Here is a 19901-nt window from a genome sequence, read left to right as displayed (position 1 = left end):
GCCTTCTAAGTTCACATATTCCCCCCAGATTACTCTTTTTTTTTTTTTTTTTTTTTTTTTGAGACGGAGTCTCACTGTGTCTCCCAGGCTGGAGTGCAGTGGCGCGATCTCCGCTCACTGCAAGCTCCGCCCCCCGGGTTCACGCCATTCTCCCGCCTCAGCCTCCCAAGTAGCTGGGACTACAGGCGCCCGCTACCGCGCCCGGCTAGTTTTTTGTATTTTTAGTAGAGACGGGGTTTCACCATGTTAGCCAGGATAGTCTCGATCTCCTGACCTTGTGATCCACCCGCCTCGGCCTCCCAAAGTGCTGGGATTACAGGCTTGAGCCACCGCGCCCGGCCCAGATTACTCTTTAACAGAAAAACTTGCCTTATTGTCCGAGTCTATGATAATGTTCTCATATTACAGAGGGTTCACCACTTTGTAAAAAACAATATACTATTTGAGGGAGACACATTAACCAGAACTAATTCAATTACGGTAGTTTTAGATGTTTATAGAAATCATATGATAAACTATCAAAAAAAATGGGATGGGGAGACAAAGAAATTTAACATGGATAGATGAATTATTCTTAGGGAATGACTTTACAATTGTCACTGCCAGGAAATTTATAAATTAGCTATAGAAAGATTCTTTAAAAGAAAAAACAACACCACCACAGCAAGTTGCCATGCGATGGAATCACAAGTTACAAGAGGAAAAAACACCTAAATGTTTGAGAATTAGTCTTTGAGGCTGGGAATAAAATGTGCAGTGCCAGCATTGTAGATGGGTTCAAAAAGCCCTGCACAGCAAACACCTCCAGGAGGCAAAGGTAACGTGGTCTGGGAACTCTGTCTAGAGAGACTCAAAAAGTGACTGTAATGAAGACAAACGTGCTGAAGTTGGAGATATCAGCCCAGAGTTTGAACAAAAGCATTCTGTGAAATGTGAAAGTAGAAATATTATGTAATGGTCATGGCGGTGGCTCAAGCCTGCTGTCCCTTTGGGAGGCGTGGTGGATCAGGAGTCAGGAGATCGAGACCATCCCTAGCTAACATGGTGAAACCCCGTCTCTACTAAAAAATACAAAAAACAGGCGTCAGTGTGGCGCTGTGAATCCCAGCTATGGAGGCTGAGCAGAATAGGCGTGAACACAGGAGGCCAGGAGCTTACAGTGAGCGAGATCGCCACTGCACTCCAGCCTGGGTGACACAGCAGACTCTAGTCTCAAAAAAAAAAAATAGATCACTTATTCATATTTCAATCACATTATATAACTAAATACTTTCCTTAAAAACTAAACTCATGGCCAGGCGCAGTGGCTCATGCCTTGGGAGGCTGAGGCTCAAAAATTGCTTGAACCCAGGAGGTGGAGGTTGCAGTGAGCCAAGATCACACCACTGAACTCCAGCCTGGGTGACAGAGTGAGACTCTATCTCAAAAAAAAACCCACAAAAAACAAAAACAAAAACAAAAAACCAAACTCATGCAGGTCACAATGGCTCACGCCTGTAATCCCAGCACTTCGAGAGGCCAAGATCAGGAGTTTGAGACCAGCCTGGCTAACATGGTGAAACCCTGTCTCTACTAAAAATGCAAAAATTAGCTGGGTGTGGTGGTGCACGCGTAATCCCAGCTACTCCGCAGGCTGAGACACGAGAATTGCTTGAATCCAGGAGGTGGAGGCTGCAATGAGCCGAGATCACACCACTGCACTCCGGCCTGAGTCAACTGAGTGACTCTGTCTCAAAAATATAAAAAATAAAACTAAATTCATGTGAAAGAAACTTCTCTGCCAAGACCAGGCCTGGAGAGCGTCTGTACTCTTCAGAAGCAACTCCTCTTGCAGCACCCGCAACTGAGTAAGGACAGAAACGGGTGTCACTGGGAACTCATTAGGAGACCTCGGGTCTCTTTAAAGGCCCTTCAACTTCATACAAACTTCACCATATCAGGAGATAGAGGATAATATACTAGAAAGAGATAAGAAGTTGAAAAACAGTTGTCTCCTTGCGTTCTGTTGCCACACCCATTTGTTTAATGAATTTTTAGCAAATTGAGAAATTTAACAATTTAAAGAAATGTTAGAGTCAAAGAGACCTAAAACCTCCATCTTCTGTATTTGACCCAAATCTGAGAGCAGCAACCGACCAGAGAACACACACAGCCTCTTTGGTTTGCTTCCAAATTCTCAGCTAGAATATCAACAGAGCAACAACGTGAAATGTGCAGATCTCAGAACACAAAATATCAAGGAAAGATACTGGGAATAATGACTCTTTTAGTTTTAGGTAAATTTGCATAAACCTTCTAGCAGTAAGTGCAGCCTTTGAAAAGACAAGGGTATGCCTCGGGATTCTTCAACAGGGTGGGGCCTGTGTGTGGGCACAGGAGCTCCAGGAGTGGGATGCCTGGAAAGAGGGCCAAGCCACAGGGGCTGCTCCCAGCTCCACCTGGAGGGACCACTCACCTCCCCAGGCTCATCCCACTGTGCAAACAACCCTCACGAGGATTTCTCTTTTTTAAAGTAAAGTTGTTGGAAAGGCTACATGCAACTGAAAAGTTTTCTTTTTGATGATTTAAGCTTTTTTGCTCAATTATATATGAGAATAATAATATAATCTCTCATTTGATAAGATGACAAAATAGTATTAGCAGCCCAGAAAAACCTATTTTTGCTAAAACTGTTAATGCCTCTAAAGTACAACATTGTCACCAGAATCCCCAGTGGCCTCGCGGACAAGGCACTGGTCTCCTAAAACAGAACATTGTCACACTAGTCTGATGAGAACCCAGTATAGAGGGTGTTTTGAGGACCACATTTCCTATCACATAAAATAAAATCCTGCCCTTGAAGATGCAAAATGCCCACAGCTGCCACTGCCCTGTATCCTCCGGAGAGGCTGAGAGACAACGTCTCAGGCCCCAGTGCCCTTCACTCACCTGAATGTGCATGGCGCCCTCTACTGCTTCTTGGATATTGGGGCAGCCACTGATGAGGGACAGTTGCTCTTCGGCACTCAGGGAGCCTTTCAGAGCACCTGCCTGCTCCAGCAATTTCATCTCCTTTCTGGAAAGGCAGAGAGAAGGATCACTGTGAGTATTCAATACCGCATTTAAAAACAAATAAATCTCAACATCAGGAATCATCAGGGAAATGCAAAGCAGAACCACAGCGAGATACCACCTCACACCCATTAGGGGCCACCAAAAATAGAAACTAGCAATTGTTGGCAAGGATGTGGAGAAACTGGAACCATTGTGCACTGCTGGTGAGACTGTGAAATACTGCAACCGCTACGGAAAACAGATATGGCAGGTCCCAAAAACAGAATCACAGTATGATCCAGCAGCTCCACTTCTGGGTATAAACCGAAAATAATGGAAAGCAGAGTCGGCCGGGCGCGGTGGCTCAAGCCTGTAATCCCAGCACTTTGGGAGGCCGAGACGGGTGGATCACGAGGTCAGGAGATCAAGACCATCCTGGCTAACACGGTGAAACCCCGTCTCTATTAAGAAATACAAAAAACTAGCCGGGCGAGGTGGCAGCGCCTGTAGTCCCAGCTACTCGGGAGGCTGAGGCCGGAGAATGGCGGGAACCCGGGAGGCGGAGCTTGCAGTGAGCTGAGAACCGGCCACTGCACTCCAGCCTGGGAGACAGAGCGAGACTCCGTCTCAAAAAAAAAAAAAAAAAAGCAGAGTCTGTAAGAGGTTTTTGTACACCCATGTGCACAGCAGCATTATTCACAATAGCCAAGAGCTAGAAGCAACATAAGCATCCATCAATAGATGAGCAGATAAACAAAATGTGGCACATACACACAACAGAATATTATTCAGCAGTAAAGAGGAAGGAAATTCTGTCACATGCTACAAAATGGATGAACCTTGAGGACATTATGCGGAGTGAAAGAAGCCAGTCACAAAGGAAAAATACTGTGTGATTCCACCTAGAAGAGGTATCTAGAGCAGTCAAAATAATAGAGGCAGGCCAGGCCAGGTGGCTCACTCCTGTAATCCCAGCACTTTGGGAGGCCGAGGTGGGTGGATCATTTGAGGTCAGCAGTTCAAGACCAGCCTGGCCAACATGGTGAAACCCCGTCTCTACTAAAAATACAAAAAAATAGCTGGGCGTGGTGCCGTGCACCTGTAATCCCAGCTACTCTGGAGGCTGAGGCAGAAGAATCGCTTGAATCCGGGAGGCAGAGGTTGCAGTGAGCTATGGTCGCACTACTGCACTCCAGCCTGAGCAACAGAGTGAGACTCTGTCTCAAAAAACTAATAACAGAGACAGAACTAGAATGTTGGTAGCTGCCAGGGGCTGGGGGTCGAGGAATGGGGAGTTAAGGTTTAATGGGCACAGAGTTCCAATTTGAGAAGATGAAAACATTCTGGAGATGAATGATGGTGATGGTAGCACAATCATGTAAATATGCATAATACACTCAAAACATTAAGGTAAATTTTATTCTATACACTTTACCACAATTTAAAATCTTAATGACTTATTTTAAAATGAAACAATCCTCATGGCAGGGGGCAGGGTGGGGGGCATGCTGGAAACCAGTGGTTCTTAATCCTCTCCCTTGGGTCAGTCCCCTGGGATGGAAGGATTGGAAGAAGGTACCTTACAGCAGAGTGGGTTTTGTGGCGTGTGATCTGTGTGGTCACCCGGGTCACCATGCTCAGAAGGGCCTGTGCTGGGTTTACTGCTCTGCTGTTAGCATCTTACAATTCTTAATATATTTTTGCTTTTGGGTTTTGTTTTGTTGTTGTCATTGTTGTTGTTGTTTTGATTTTTTGTTTGGTTTGGTTGGTTTGGTTTTTGAGACAGGATCCTGCTCTATCACCCAGGCTGGAGTGCAGTGGCACAATCATGACTCGCCATAGCCTTGACCTCCCGGGATCAAGTGATCCTCCCACTTCAGCCTCCCAAGTAGCGGGGACTACACAGGCACACCACCGCGCCTGACTCATTTTTTATATTTTTTGGTAGAGACGGGGTTTTGCCATGTTGCCCAGGCTGATCTCTAACTCCTGGGCTCAAGTGATCCTCCTGCCTTGGCCTCCCAAAGTGCTGGGATTATAGGCGTGAGTCACAGCACCTGGCCCTAAGCTTTTTTTAAAAGGAAGGAGAGAATCTTTGAGAAGTTTTTCTCATATAAGTAATTTGGAAGATTCATAATATATCAGCTTAAAAAAAAAATCTACCTATCTTAAAATAGGGCCACAAAACAGCTATCTTGTTTTGGAGAATTGTAAGGACAAACATACTGATCCCTGCTCAGATCTTATCACCCACAAAACAACTCAGTGTTAAGTACCAAATATCCTGGACCACCATCCCCAGTGAGCCCGCATTTTTAAAATTCCATATAGAACAAATTCCTTGAATTAGAGGCTTATAAAGTTAGTGAGGCCAGCCACAGTGGCTCACGCCTGTAATTCCAGCACTTTGGGAGGCCAAGGCAGGCGGGTCACTTGAGGACGGGTTTGAGACCACCCTGGGCAACACGGTGAAACCTCGTCTCTACAAAAAATACAAAAACTAGCTGGGCATGATGGTGCACACCTGTAGTCTCAGCCACTCGGGAGGCTGAGGTGGGAGAATCACTTGAGCCCAGGAGGTGGGGGCTGTAGCGAGCCATGATTGTGCCACGGTACTCCAACGTGGGGACAGAGTGAGACCCTGTCTCAAAAAACAAACAAGTGAAAAACAAAAATAAGTTAGTTAGTGAAAAATATACAAAACAAAATATGTGTCTTGGCCAGTTCATCTGGAAGTTTATTAGTTGCATAGGGTACTGTGAGGTGTCTTAGCAACAGATTAGAAAGTTAAGATTTCTAAGGTAGATACCTAAAATCAAAAAATAACTGGTCCAAGGTAAGTGCCAGCAAATACATATTTGAAACATCATGGAGGGAAATATAACAAAAAGGGTCATGAGGAAAGGTTCCTCTATCAAGGTAAAATGGAAATGCAGACGCTCACGGGTCCCACAGGGTCCTGCGATTCTGTGTCAACAGCACTCAGCACACTTCCCTGAACGCAGACTGTGCCGCTTAAGCGGCATTATTCAGGAACAAAGAGCACCACGCGATCCAAAGCTCATTTATCATCCACTGTGTAGTACGTTTTGATCCATCTTTGAAAATGTTGAGTTACACAACTCTGTAAACATACTACAAAACCACTGAACTGGACGCGTCAAATGAGTCAGTTGTGTGACATGTAAATTTATCTCAATAAAGCAGCAGCATTAGTATCTTATTGCGACTGTAACAAATTATCACAAACAGTGGCTTAAACAATACAAATATATTATCTTACAGTTCTGAAGGTCAGAAATCCCAAGTAGACTAACATCAAAGTGTCTGCAGGGAACGCACTTCTTCCGGAGGTTTCAGGGAGAATGTGTTCCTGGCCTGCCCCAGCTTCTAGAGGCTGCCTGCATCCGTGGCTATGACCCCTTCCCCCTCCACAGCCAGCCACCCCTGCCCCACCTGTTTCTGCCATCATGTCTCCTTCCTCCCTTTATCCCTCTAAGGACCCATGCGATTACATCAGGCCAAGCCAGCTATTCCAGGACAATCTCCCCATCTTGCCATTCTTAATTCAATTACATCTGCAACGTCTGTTTTGCCATATGAGGTTCTGGCTCATCCAAAGTTGTGCCAAAAATCTGGACATCTAACTGTGTTTGCAGGTATGTTGTTCTGGGGATGATACGCAATTTGCTCCTGCCAGGCACTTGGGGGCGCTACCAACCAAGGAACCAACCTGAATTCTTGGCTTGGGGGTTTTTCAGATGACACAGGTAGTATGAATTTGAGCTCTGAAACTTTGAGGATCGCTCTATGGTTACAAATTCTCAAAGAAACTCTTCCTCCCCTCCACTTGGAGTCAATGCCCCCACCAGTGACCCTCCACTTAGGGGATCCAAGTTATTTTTTTTGCCAATGATGTAGCCCTTAGAGAACTCTAGCTTCTGTCAGGGGTCTCCAATTTGACTCCCATCTTGCACAGACTCAGGTTGGCTGTTACAATGGAAGCTCTAGATTAGCAAGACTAACTGGCAAACACCCTTCGAGCAGCCGCCCGCTGTGGCTGTCAAGCACCCCTTGGAACTGGTGCTCCAGAAGTAGGCCTCTGAAATTCTCCATTACTTTTCTGCCATGTGAGCTTACTACCATGACTTCCACGGACTGGACCCCACGTGGGAATCTGGGCCAATGGCAGAGGCCCATGGGCAGCTGGTGGTGGCTGCAGTAACCAGCCCAAAGGAAGCCTGAGCCCTGTAGCGACAGGGCGGTCAGAAATGCAGACCCCAGGCCAGGCGCGGTGGCTCACGCCTGTAATCCCAGCACTTTGGGAGGCCGAGGCGGGCAGATTACCTGAGCTCAGGAGTTTGAGACCAGCCTGGCAAACACGGTAAAACCCTGATTCTACTAAAAATACAAAAATTAGCCAGGTGTGGTTGCACACCCCTGTAATCCCAGCTACTTAGGAGGCTGAGGCAGGAGAATCACTTGAACCTGGGAGGTGGAAGTTTCAGTGAGCTGAGATCACGCCACTGCACTCCAGCCTGGGCGACAGAGCTAGACTCCATCTCAAAAACGAAGAAGAAGAAGAAGAAGAAGAGAAAGAAATGCAGACGTCCACAGTGGGCAGACTGGTTGAGGGCAGGAAGGAGCAACAGAAACACAGCCGGTAGTGGAGTCACCATGACTGCAGGCCATAAAAAGGCAGGACCTTAGGAAAGGACACAGCCGCCCTATAGCTGCCGTGAGCTGCCAGAGCCACTATCTGACTGCCAGAGGCTCAGGTGTCCCCTGAACAATGTCTGTTTCTGCGACAAAGATGCAGCCGCAGATGGTGTCCTGTATCTTACTCCCTCGCCTGGTATCACAATCAGCCCTCATGGAGAGCAGAAATCAGAGTACCGTCTTTTAGAGCCTGAAAGGGCCTAGCGCAGACTTTCTTTGGAGATTACAACACATTTGAATTTTTCAGTTTTTAACTGTACGATTTATATAAGTTTGACCTGCAGCAGTGGCTAAGCCTAGGAGTCAACATTGGTAAAAGACAACCACACTGCCCATAAATACAACCAGAAGAAAAACAGTCATATGGCAGAAAAGCGATTTGTAGCTACCAAACAGAAACTCGCTTCAGTTTAATTGAAAGTTTTCGGTGTTACAGAGGAATAAGTGAGATGTTTCATACTGTGCCTGTTGCTTTTCTAAGACTATTTCCTTTTCATAATTTATTTAAGAAATTTTAAATGTAGAAAGAATAATAAACATCCTTATATCTCCACCCTCCAGAACTAACCACCGCCAATCCTCTCTGTCACTTTTTAAGGAAGCAAAACCTAAATGAATCTCTTGGCGCCACCATCCCAGTCTCACCCAACCATCTTTCCACCGAACACACACAGGGTCTCTCGATGCCAAGACCTGGGAGCACAGTGAGTAACCGTTGCGTCCTTCAGGAAACTATGTCTGAGCACCTGATGTGCTCAAAGCACCTGCTCCAAGCCTTAGGAGGCCACCTGTGTGTCTTCAAACCTTTCCACTAATCCAAAGCAAACTTTTGACCTTTTTTCCCAAAAGTACTGAGTGAGATTAGACAGATAACGGGAGAACAGGAGTCTTTTGTTCCTCGATCCTCCAGGGACCACCCCGGAATGAGAACATCCCATGGAGACACCAAGCAGTGGCAAGAAAAGCCACCACCACTGGCCTCTTGCAGAGCAGACTCAGGCTGAGGAACGTGCAGTGGTGGTTCTGCCTCAGGCCCTTCCTCCCTGGGCAGCACGCACAGGTAAGACAGAGAACCTGGGCATGACATTAACCCATTAGCCGACTGCAAACTCCAGGACCCTGCTGTGTGGTCCCGAGGGACGTCCAGTGAAAGCTGCAGAGGAGCTTCCCTACATCTGCAGACAGACCCCTGTGTTCTCTTCAGGGCCAACAAATCCACGTGCCACAAATCAAACCCAGCCTTTTGGCAACGTTTTGTCCCAGTTAGATTAACTCCAATTTTTTTTTATTCTTTTGGAAGAACTTCTGACTCAAGCTTTGTAGAAGACATACATAAACACCTAGAAAAGATGTGCCAATCAACCGGGATTTTCAAATGCCACACACATACCAGGCTGTGGCACTGCCACACTTAACAGTTAACATCAGGTTAGAGGCACCCGGAGAAGGCTGCAATGTGCCAGGTCGACCTCTAGAGGTCAGCCTAACACTGGGACTCAAAATACTGGCTGCTACACAGCAAAGTTAAATTTTTACTTAAAATTAAGAGAAAAGGAAATGTTAAAAATTCTCAAGGCAGGACAGGGTATGGGTGATTTCAATTTTTTTTAATGCTTCCATTTTTGAAGTGTACTCAAAAGGAGCATGTATTTATTGTTTAAAAAGACTGAAGAAATTGGAACCTTCGTACACTGCTGATGGGAATGTGAAAACGGCACAGCTGCTGTGGAAAACGTATGGTGGTAACTCAAAAAGTTAAAAATAGAGCCACCATATGATCCAGGAACCCCACTGCTGTACATATTTCCAAAAGAACTGAGGCGGGATGGCAAAGAGAGATTTGCACAGTCATGTTCATAGCATTGTTGTCAACAACAGAACAAAGAAGCAATCCAAAGTCCACCGATAGAGGGAGGGATAAACAAAACATGGTTTCACACCTATGGTGGAATCTTATTTGGCCCCACAGGGGAAGGAATCCTATCATATGTCATATGCCAGGCTGGAGTGTAGTGGTGCAATCTCAGCTCACTACAACCTCCACCTCCTGCCTCAGCTTCCCAAAGAGCTGGGACTACAGGAATGCGCCACCACACCCAAGAGATTTTTGTATTTTTTAGTAGAGACGGGTTTTCACTATATGTTGGCCAGGCTGGTCTCGAACTCCTGACCTCAGGGGATCCACCTGCCTTGGCCTCCCAAAGTGCTGGGATTACAAGTGTGACCCACCGCGCCCGGCCTAGGATGAATCTTTTACTTAACATTATGCTTAAGTGAAATAAGCCAGACACAAAAGGACAGATGCCATATGACTCCACTTACAAGAGGTCCCCAGAGCAGTTAAACTCATGGAGATAGAAAGCAGAATGGTGGATGCCAGGGGCTGGCGGAGGCATGAAAGGAGAGTTGTTTAACGGGCACAGAGTTCGGTTTTACAAGATGAAAGAGCTCTGCAGATTGATTGCACAACCATGTGATTGTACTTAATGCTACTCAACTATTAAACACATTAAAATGGCAAAGATGAGGCCGGGCATGGTGGCTCAGGCCTGTAATCCCAGCACTTTGGGAGGCCGAGGTGGGTGGATCACGAGGTCAGGAGATCGAGACCATCCTGGCCAACATGGTGAAATCCCATTTCTGCTAAAAATACAAAAAAAAATAGCTGGGTGTGCTTGTGTGCTTGTTCTTACTTTGTCCTTGTTTTGCTGTATAATGTTGAAGTGAAAGATTATCCTCATAATGAATTTCCAAGACTAATATTTACATTTACCATTTTTTAATGATGGAGAAAAAGTTATCTTACTTTGATAAGTTTGGCATACGACCTATCACATTTTTGCTGCTTTTGGTCACAGTTCTGTCTCTAGACTACTAGCAATAGACACATGCCATGAGTAACCTAACTACTTTAACACAGTGGTGTGAAGTGCTGCAGAAAATAACTCCTAGACACCAAACCACAGTGTTTTGTGACATGTTAGAGAGAATGACAGAACTTTCTGTAGTTTTTTTTTTTTTTTTTTTGAGATGGAGTCTCACTGGGTCATCTAGGCAGGAGTGCAGTGGTGTGATCTCAGCTCACGGCAACCTTCACCTCCAGGGTCCTAAGAGACTCTCCTGTCTCAACCTCCCAAATAGCTGGGATTACTGGCCTGCGCCACCACACCCGGCTAATTTGGTATTTTCAGTAGAGTCAGGGTTTCACCACGTTGGCCAGGCTCGTCTCAAACTCCTGACCTCAGGTGATCCACCTGCCTCGGCCTCCCAAAGTGCTGGGATTACAGGTGTGAGACACTGCACCCGACCTGTAGCATAACTATTCTGTTGTGCTGTTAAGTTACAGGGCTTTGACTCCTAGGTCTGAAAAAGGTACCAATCCCTGATAAATCTTGAGTGCTGACACCAGTGGAAGCCTTGTCTTTAGACCCAGGAGAAGGTGACGTTCACCAAACACATGGCCACAAATCAAAACCATTCAGTCCCTCTAGGCCCAGGTACCACTGAGGAAGAGGTGGGTGTGTATGATTGTAATGGCCAATTTTGAGGGGTAAGATTAATCAGAGTATTTCTATAAATTAAACATTAATATCAAAAGCACACTGGCCTAATGGAAAGCCAGTGTCTAGGCCCGTGTGTCAGAATAACAGGGTTTTCTTGGAGCACTGATCTGCTCTTTAATATAAAATTACAAAAGGTTATAAAAAGTTTATGGAAATCTCACCTTATGGTCCAACTGATTAGATTTATTTATAAAGTTTTATTGAAATTAGCATTAACATTAATAATATACCACACAAAGGTAAAATGGTTTTCTCTTTTGAACAAAATTTTCACGTAAGAGATAAGAGATTTTTATTTACCTTTTCAGTAAAATCACAGAAGAAAAAAAATAGAGGGAAGGAGAAAGACAGATTTAGCTGGCCTCATGCTGTCTTTATTAGGTCTTAATGTTTAGGAAACCGAGTCTCCTATCAAAGAGAAAATATTTTTGTATTATAATTTTGGCCAAATGAATAACTGTTCTATAGTAACCTGTGATCCTATTTTGTGATATCAAGTGTCTTAAACCTTTGATATTTGACAGACTTCCCAAAAGCAAAATATCAAGTTCTAAATTATCTGACCTTGTCTACGGTCATACCACCCTGAACGCACCCGATCTCGTCTAAATTATCTGACCTTAAACTAACTTTTTCAGATATTAGTTTCCCTGAAGTCCAAGAGAGACATATTAGGCTTATTAGGCTTATTTGTTATGTTAGAATTATTCAAGCTGGGCATGGCGGCTCTTGCCTGTAATTGCAGCACTTTGGGAAGACAAGATGGGTAGATTGCTTGAGCCCAGGAGTAAAGAGACCAGCCTGGACAACATGGCAAAACCCCATCTCTACCCAAAAAATACAAAAATTATCTGGGTGTGATGGTGCATGCCTGTAGTCTCAGCTACCCTGGAGGCTGAGGTTGGAGAATCGCTTGAGCCCAGGGGGCAGAGATTGTAGTGAGCCAAGATCACACCAGTGCACTCCAGCCTGGGCAACAGAACAAGATCCTGTCTCAAAAAAAAAAAAAAAAAAAAAAATGTGGCCGGGTGTGGTGGCTCACGCCTGTAATCCCAATACTTTGGGAGGCCGAGGTGGGTAGATCACGAGGTCAGGAGATCGAGACCATCCTGGCTAACATGGTGTAACCCCATCTCTACTAAAAATATGAAAAAAATTAGCCAGGCGTGGTGGCGGGTGCCTGTAGTCCCAGCTACTAGGGAGACTGAGGAAGGAGAATGGCATGAACCCGGGAGGCGGAGCTTGCAGTGAGCTGAAATTGCACCCCTGCACTCCAGCCTGGGTGACAGAACGAGACTCCAACTCAAAAAAAAAAAAAATTGTAGGAAGCATTGCCAGATCTGAGATGTTGTTTAGCCCCCTTTGGTTATGTTTATATAGAAGTGTTGTTAATGTGTTCCAAGATTATATTAGATTCTTAAAATTCTGATATGTCTTAATAGGTTGTCAGTAATAATTATGATTTTCACGTTAAATTGTTGTATCCCACAGAAATAACCAAATTTCCTTGTCACCAGTGTCTTTAACTGTGGCTGTCCTAAGACTTTTGTCATCCACAATTGTTGTTTTGTGTTGATTCTTCACAAAAAGTGACTTAAAATCAGCTACTGTCCAGGGCTTGTTTCTTTGGAGGGAGTTCATGAAAAGGACTCTTGAATGCAAGTTTCTGATAACTTTGGAGATTGTGCCATTGGATTTGAGAGAAAATTTCCAGTGCACTAATGGAAAGACTGATGTGTTCACAAAGACGGCTAACTCACCATGAAGCAGAGCAGGAGTTGACTGCATGGACTGAACTAATGGAGGACTGAAATAACTTTTATGGCCTTTTTTGTTGAAATATTGCTGATTCTTTTTGTTTTTCAGAGTCTGAAGAATTTTTTTCTTTTGAATCATGTATAGCCTTTAAGTATCTTTTAAGTATATCGAGTATACTTTTGTAAATAGAATTTGAGGCATATTTCTCTAATTTATAAACTATTTGTGAATATTCTTAATTCATGGCAATGTGTTTGTTTGCATACAGTTAATAATAACATGTTTTCTTTGCTAACGGGACACAGTTGAAGGAACTGGTTGTTTTCCCAGGGCTTTGACTAAAATGGCCTTGTGAGAGGTTCTAGCAAAGCCAATTTAGGAGAGCCTATGAGAACAGTGATTCTTGTTGCATTTTGTGTGGATAATCAGGCCAAGTATATGGGACTGAAGCTTATTTTGCAGGGAGATTGGTCCTGCTGTGATTTGTCTTTATGGAAGTGGTGGACTGGAGAGCAAGATTGTGTTTCATATGAAAAACTTTAATATTAGATTAACCTTTGATTCCTGGATGGCCATGAAGTCACCCATGGTATGGAGTTGCCCACAATGCCTCTCCTCAGCAGGAAGCAGCCAGAAAGATGGTTGACCAGATGCCCCATGGTTGAGGAATCTATAAACAGAAAGGGGGACTGAAACCCACTCAATTTTTTCAGTAAAGACAGCAATTGATCCTTCTTGCCTTAAAGCTTGAAACTTGTATTTGTTTTATCTGAATTCCTTCCTCAGGAAATGACCTTCAGGCCTCTCAAGAAAAAAAAAAAAAGAGTATTGAAGAACTGAAACTTACCAGGTCATCACATCCAGGCAATGAGAGTCCAGGCCCCTCATTCACCATGATTGCTTCCTTGCCCCTCCCTAGTTCCTGTTTTCCTACACATTGCCACATTTCTTTCCTGCTATATAAACCCCTGATTTTAGGTGGTCAGGGAGATGGATTTGAGACTGAACTCCCATCTCCTCCGCTGCAGCACCAGATGAAAGCCTTCTTCCTCGGCAGTACTCATCATCTGTCATTGGCTTTCACTGCGGTGAGCAGCAGGATCTAGACCGAACTCTAGGTGTTTTGGTAACAAAACCACATTATGAGGAAGGTATTATTATGTCTTCACATCCCAGATGAGGAAACAGATTTGGTGACTTACCCAGCTATGAAGGTTGAGCCAGATCTGACTGCAAAGCTCAGTCTGGGCCGCTAAGCCACACCAGGCCCCTCTGCACTGCTCACTTATTTTCACACTGTGCTGCTTGCTTTCTGTCTACAGTATGACTCCATGTACAATGCAGCCTCCTGAGGAATAAAGGCCATGGCTAACATTTCTTTCAGAAATCTCAGTGCCAGCCTGTCGTGAACTCCCAAGGGGATTTCTGGCAGGGTCTTCGGCTCCCACCTATTCCTGAAGGTCTGAAGACCTGAGGAATTTAAAGATAGGGGAGAAGGGGGCAGACATGGAAGATCAAGCAAGATTAGCTTAAGGAGGTGAGTCTACCTCATCTCCAGCCAACAGAAATCCTAGAACACTGGAGGCAGAGAGCAGAAAGCAGTGAGGAAATAAAAACGCCAGGGATTGCATCCTCATGGGATGGCTGTGTTGTGCTGTCTGCTTTGACACTGACATTGCTGTTGTTTCCAGGCCCTGATTTTGCACACACAGAAGGCTGAGCCAGACTCCACCCCTGACTCCAGCCCCAGGGATCACTCTAACTCCATATGGGCAGGTTAAGTTGAGGTTGCACAAAAACCTTCAATTAAGTTACTGCAATGCAAAAGAGTCAGAAGACAGCCCAACCACAGAGTCCATGTGGCACGGTGATAGTGTGTGGACACTAACAATCACGGTAGGTGTTTCTGAAGTTCGGGAGAGGGCAGAACACCCAACTTTTCATTAAGGAGAGTAGCTCCAGACTTCTGTTTGACAGCGCAATGTTTAAAAAATCTGGCATGCCTATCTCCAAAGACTATCTCCAGTTTGCCCAGGTCTCCACCCTACCCCATTATTCACACCCACTCGCCACCCAGCCCCCTTAGACCTCCGGATCTGCAAACCTTGTAGTGAGGCATGTGAACTTAAATGCACTGTAGAAAGAAAACTGCCTCTGTCTGTTGCACAGGAGGGCTGTGGGTCGGCCTGCCTGGATCCACGCCATCATGGCCATCAGGGTCTCTGCCCTCTCGCTTTCCCCTCCTCACTCAGAAGGTCTCCTCCCTCCAGCCGGGCGCGGTGGCTCCCGCCTGTAATCCCAGCACTTTGGGAGGCCGAGGCCGGCGAATCACGAGGTCAGGAGACGGAGGCCATCCTGGCGAACACGGTGAAACCACGTCTCTACTAAAAATACAAAAAATTAGCCGGGCGAGGTGGCGGCGCCTGTGGTCCCAGCTCCTCGGGAGGCTGAGGCAGGAGAATGGCGGGAACCCGGGGGGCGGAGCTTGCCGTGAGCCAAGATGGCGCCGCTCACTCCAGCCTGGGCCACAGAGCGAGACTCCGCCTCAAAAAAAAAAAACAAAGGTCTCCTCCCTCCAGGCCACTGGAAACACTGGGATCTGGGTAGAGGGAGACAGACGGGGGAGGGAAGGGCCTGCTTAAGTGTCGCCACAGTTTACACTGGAGTATCAGGCCCAGCTGAAAAATGGGGAACTTTGCTTTCTTGTTCATCCTTGTTGCAAACCTCACAGACAGACAATAGCTAGTCAAGGAGAGAGTCACACAACTCCTGAGTCCATCCTTGGCAGGACCGACACCTTCACAGCCCGGCCGTGACTGCTAAGGCGCATCGGTCTGGATGCACAGCACGCAGGGCCAGCCGGCAGCGCTAAGCCTCGCACGCGCAGCACGATCACTCGGAATCCGGCCGCCCAGAGTCCCAGTATTAATGCTGGCCGGGCGCGGGGGCTCACGCCTGTAATCCCAGCACTTTGGGAGACCAAGGAGGACGGATCACAAGGTCAGCAGATCGAGACCATCCTGGCTAACATGGTGAAATTGTCTCCACTAAAAAATACAAAAAATTAGCTGGGAAGTGGTGGCGGCGCCTGTAGTCACAGCTGCTCGGGAGGCTGAGGCAGGAGAATGGCGGGAACCCGGGGGGCAGAGCTTGCAGTGAGCTGAGATCGTGCCACTGCGCTCCAGCCTGGGCGACAGAGCGAGGCTCCGTCTCAAAAAAATAAAGTATTAATATTTTGACTTCTCCTCAATACTTTGGACATATAATTAGCATCCATATGACTTTTACAAATCAGATAAAACAAAGCTATTTTTGTTTGGGAAGAAAAATAAATAAAGCAAATGAAGTAATTATTTGATCTGTCCTAATGACAGCTAAGTGACAGCAGGATCTGTGAACTGACAGGGAAGTCAGGTTGAACAACCCGGCTGAACCCGTAGCCACTGCCATGAACTTTTGGCAATAGACACGGGCTTTAATAATTTTGGCTGGCTCAGCTGGGCTCACTCACACAGCTGCAATGAGCAGTGGGTTGTCTGGGGGCTGCTGGTCTCAGATGGCTTCCCTCATCTGTCTAGCAGTCAGTGCTGTGCTGGATGGTACTGGCTGATACAGCTGGGCCACACACCTCCAGCTGACTAGGCTGAGCTGACCAGATGAGAAGGGAGGAAGGGTCCCCAGCAGGAAGCGAAGGAATCAAGGCACGTGCACTTTCCAGGCCGCCTGCTGTGCATGCTGCACTTGCTAATAACCCACTGGCTGATGCAAGTCTGTGGCTAAGCCCAGAGTCAGGGGGTGAGAGTAGCAAAGTCACAATGCACAGGGGAGTGTAGACAGAGACGGGAACAATTTGTGACCACACTCAGTTATTCTGGCCAACAGTATGTGGGAAAACTAAAAGTGAGTTTCAAATCAGGAGAACAGACCAATCTAGCAGAATCCAGATCAAAACAGACTTCAAGATTAGGCCAGGGCAGAGACCTGGGTAGCAAGTTAAAAACAGGTCAGAGACCCACAGTTACTGGAAATGCCTGTGTCCAAGAACAAGAAGATCAGTCACTTAGGAGACAGAGTACAGGGCAGCAACCTAGTTTCAGAGATCACTGCTGGTGGTTTATTAACTCCTAGTCCATTCGGAAAGATGATTCACTTTCAGGTGGATCTGAGTGCCAGAATGACCATGTACAGATGGTGGAGAAACCAAGATCGAAGGGCACAGGCCCCTAAAGATGGCGATTTCAGATAGGGACTCAGGCCAGACAAGGCAGTGTGTATGGCCCCTGGAGCTGGGGTGGTCACCAAGATGTCAACACGGCCCATGTCAGGGCAGCCTGGTCCCTTGAGGACTAGGATGGCCCACTTGCTACATGGAAATCAATCTAGCTCTAAATCGTAAACCAAAACACTCCTGATCTGTAGGTCCGTGTTTCAACTTTGTTTACTTGATTTGCTTTTCTTTTCTTTTCTTTCTTTTCTTTTTTTTTTTAAGACAGAGTCTCCCTCTGTCGCCCAGGCTGGAGTGCAGTGGTGCAATCTTGGCTCACTGCAACCTCCGCCTCCTGGGTTCAAGCGATTCTCCTGCCTCAGCCTCCTGAGTAGCTGGGATTACAGGTGCACGCTACCACACTCAGCTGATTTTTTTGTATCTTTAGTAGAGATGGGGTTTTACCATGTTGGCCAGGCTGGTCTCGAACTCCTGACCTCAGGTGATACACCTGCCTCGGCCTCCCAAAGTGCTGGGATTACAGGCATGAGCCGCTGTGCCTGGACCAATTTGCTTTTCTCCTTAAAACACAGCTTTATCCTCTAAACTTCTTACTTGAGACCTAATGCATGCCAAGCACCGGGCATACAATGGTGAACAAAGACAAAGCAGTAAAGCATCTGCCAACAAGGTTCTCCAAGGTCAAGCTACCTTTCTATTATGAAATGTAAACATGCTAAGTTTTAAGTTTCTTATTGGGCCACCCTGTCAGAAAAAGATTAGTCTTAGATGACAGCTTTTTTGTTTTTCTTTTTCTTTTTTTTTTTTTCAGACGGAGTCTCGCTCTGTCACCCAGGCTGGAGTGCAGTGGCCAGATCTCAGCTCACTGCAAGCTCCGCCTCCCAGGTTTACGCCATTCTCCTGCCTCAGCCTCCCGAGTAGCTGGGACTACAGGCGCCCACTACCTCGCCCAGCTAGTTTTTTGTATTTTTTAGTAGAGACGGGGTTTCACCATATTAGCCAGGATGGTCTCGATCTCCTGACCTCATGATCTGCCCGTCTCGGCCTCCCAAAGTGCTGGGATTACAGGCTTGAGCCACCGCGCCCGGCCGCTTTTTTGTTTTTCAAGTTCACTAAGATCCCTTAGCATGGTATGAGTTGTGATAATTTCTTTAATCTTCTAATGTTTTAATATTTTTTAAATCAACTTCCCCCAGTTTAAGTTCATTTTTACAGGTTCAAAATCCATATGTACCATTTCTACTATTTAATACCATTAGTGTTTAATAGGTCTAACACACACAGAATATTCATGCAGATGTAGTGAAATTTCAACCACATGACATTTTCTAATATGAAACGTTAAAAAAGAATCAGAATATGGCCAGGCATGGTGGCTCATGCCTGTAATCCCAGCACTTTGGGAGGCCAAGGCGGGTGGATCACCTGAGGTCATGAGTTCAAGACCAGCCTGGCCAACATGGCAAAACCCCATCTCTAATAAAAAACACAAAAATCAGTCAGACATGGTGGCACATGTCTGTAGTCCCAGCTACTCAGGAGGCTGAAGGAGGAGAATCGCTTGAACCCGGGAGGCAGAGGGTGGAGTAAGCCAAGATCATCCCACTGCACTCCAGCCTGGGTGACAGAGGAGACTCCATCTCATCAAAAAATAAATAAAAAAGAAAAGAATCAGAATATGGGAAGTGGGCCAAACTGCAAGGTGGAACAGATAGTGAGAAAAAAGTAATGTGAGGAATATGATTGGAAACATTGCGTCTGGAGACTCTAGAAAAGGTTCCTGTGACTCAGATAAAACGATTACTGAGTTAATAGGTTCAGGCTCTGGGGACAGGAAACGTGCGTGTTGCTTATTTCTGCATCCATAATGGCTAGTAGAGAGACCACATGACACTGAATAGTGAGGGACACTGGGGGTGTGATGTATGGTCTGTCCTGAGGGAGCCTACGGCCTACAGTGGTAGACAAAGACCACAAAACAGGGTGTCAGGGAAGATGTCTGTGGACACAAGCTATTTGGACCCAACAGTCAATGCAACCCAATCGACAAGATACATCATTTATACTTCTTGACAAAAGGATTAAGTTGGTTTTCCTTACATTCCTTTTGCCTGATAATGTGGCCAGGGACATTTTAACCTTGGGGTTTCTGAACATCTAAGCACCACAGGTCACACACGGTGTTGCTGTCGACAAGAGTTCACAATCATTAACCTCCTGGTCCCAGAACTCATTGCACTGACCAAAATACTTACAAAAACAAAGTTTGGTCTCAGTCCTTTCACCTTGGACTCTGTGCAGGAATGGTACATTTGAAGATCTTGTGATTTAAGAAAGAGAAAAAGGTAGCTTTATTTAAAAGTCACTCAAGACCCCCGTCTCTACTAAAAAATACAAAAAACTAGCTGGGCGATGTGGCCGGCGCCTGTAGTCCCAGCTACTCGGGAGGCTGAAGCAGGAGAATGGCGTAAAACCTGGGAGGCGGAGCTTGCAGTGAGCTGAGATCTAGCCACTGCACTCCAGCCTGGGCGACAGAGCCAGACTCCGTCTCAAAAAAAAAAGAAAAAAAAAAAGTCACTCAAGACTAAGAATCCAGTACTTCC

At 45.9% G+C, this 19901-nt stretch overlaps 1 protein-coding gene across 4 annotated transcripts in view; it reads right to left on the bottom strand.

Moving 5' to 3' along the window:
• The window catches only part of CRYL1 (crystallin lambda 1), a 113532-nt gene that overhangs the window by 75943 nt on the left and 17688 nt on the right, over positions 1-19901 (bottom strand). For 3 of the 4 annotated variants that reach the window (XM_003913646.4, XM_009191586.3, XM_017951112.3), the window contains exon 3: positions 2929-3055. In XM_003913646.4, the coding sequence (XP_003913695.1) occupies positions 2929-3055 (127 nt within the window). Of the gene's footprint in view, positions 1-2928; positions 3056-13628; positions 13744-14275; positions 14535-19901 lie in introns of those variants that run through there. The other variant, XM_017951110.3, reaches the window with a different exon arrangement.

The sequence above is a fragment of the Papio anubis genome, chromosome 15 (assembly GCF_008728515.1).
Source record: "Papio anubis isolate 15944 chromosome 15, Panubis1.0, whole genome shotgun sequence".
Taxonomy (NCBI): Eukaryota; Metazoa; Chordata; class Mammalia; order Primates; family Cercopithecidae; genus Papio; species Papio anubis.
Note: the sequence above shows the minus strand (reverse complement) of the source record. Positions and strands in the feature narration are given on the sequence as shown.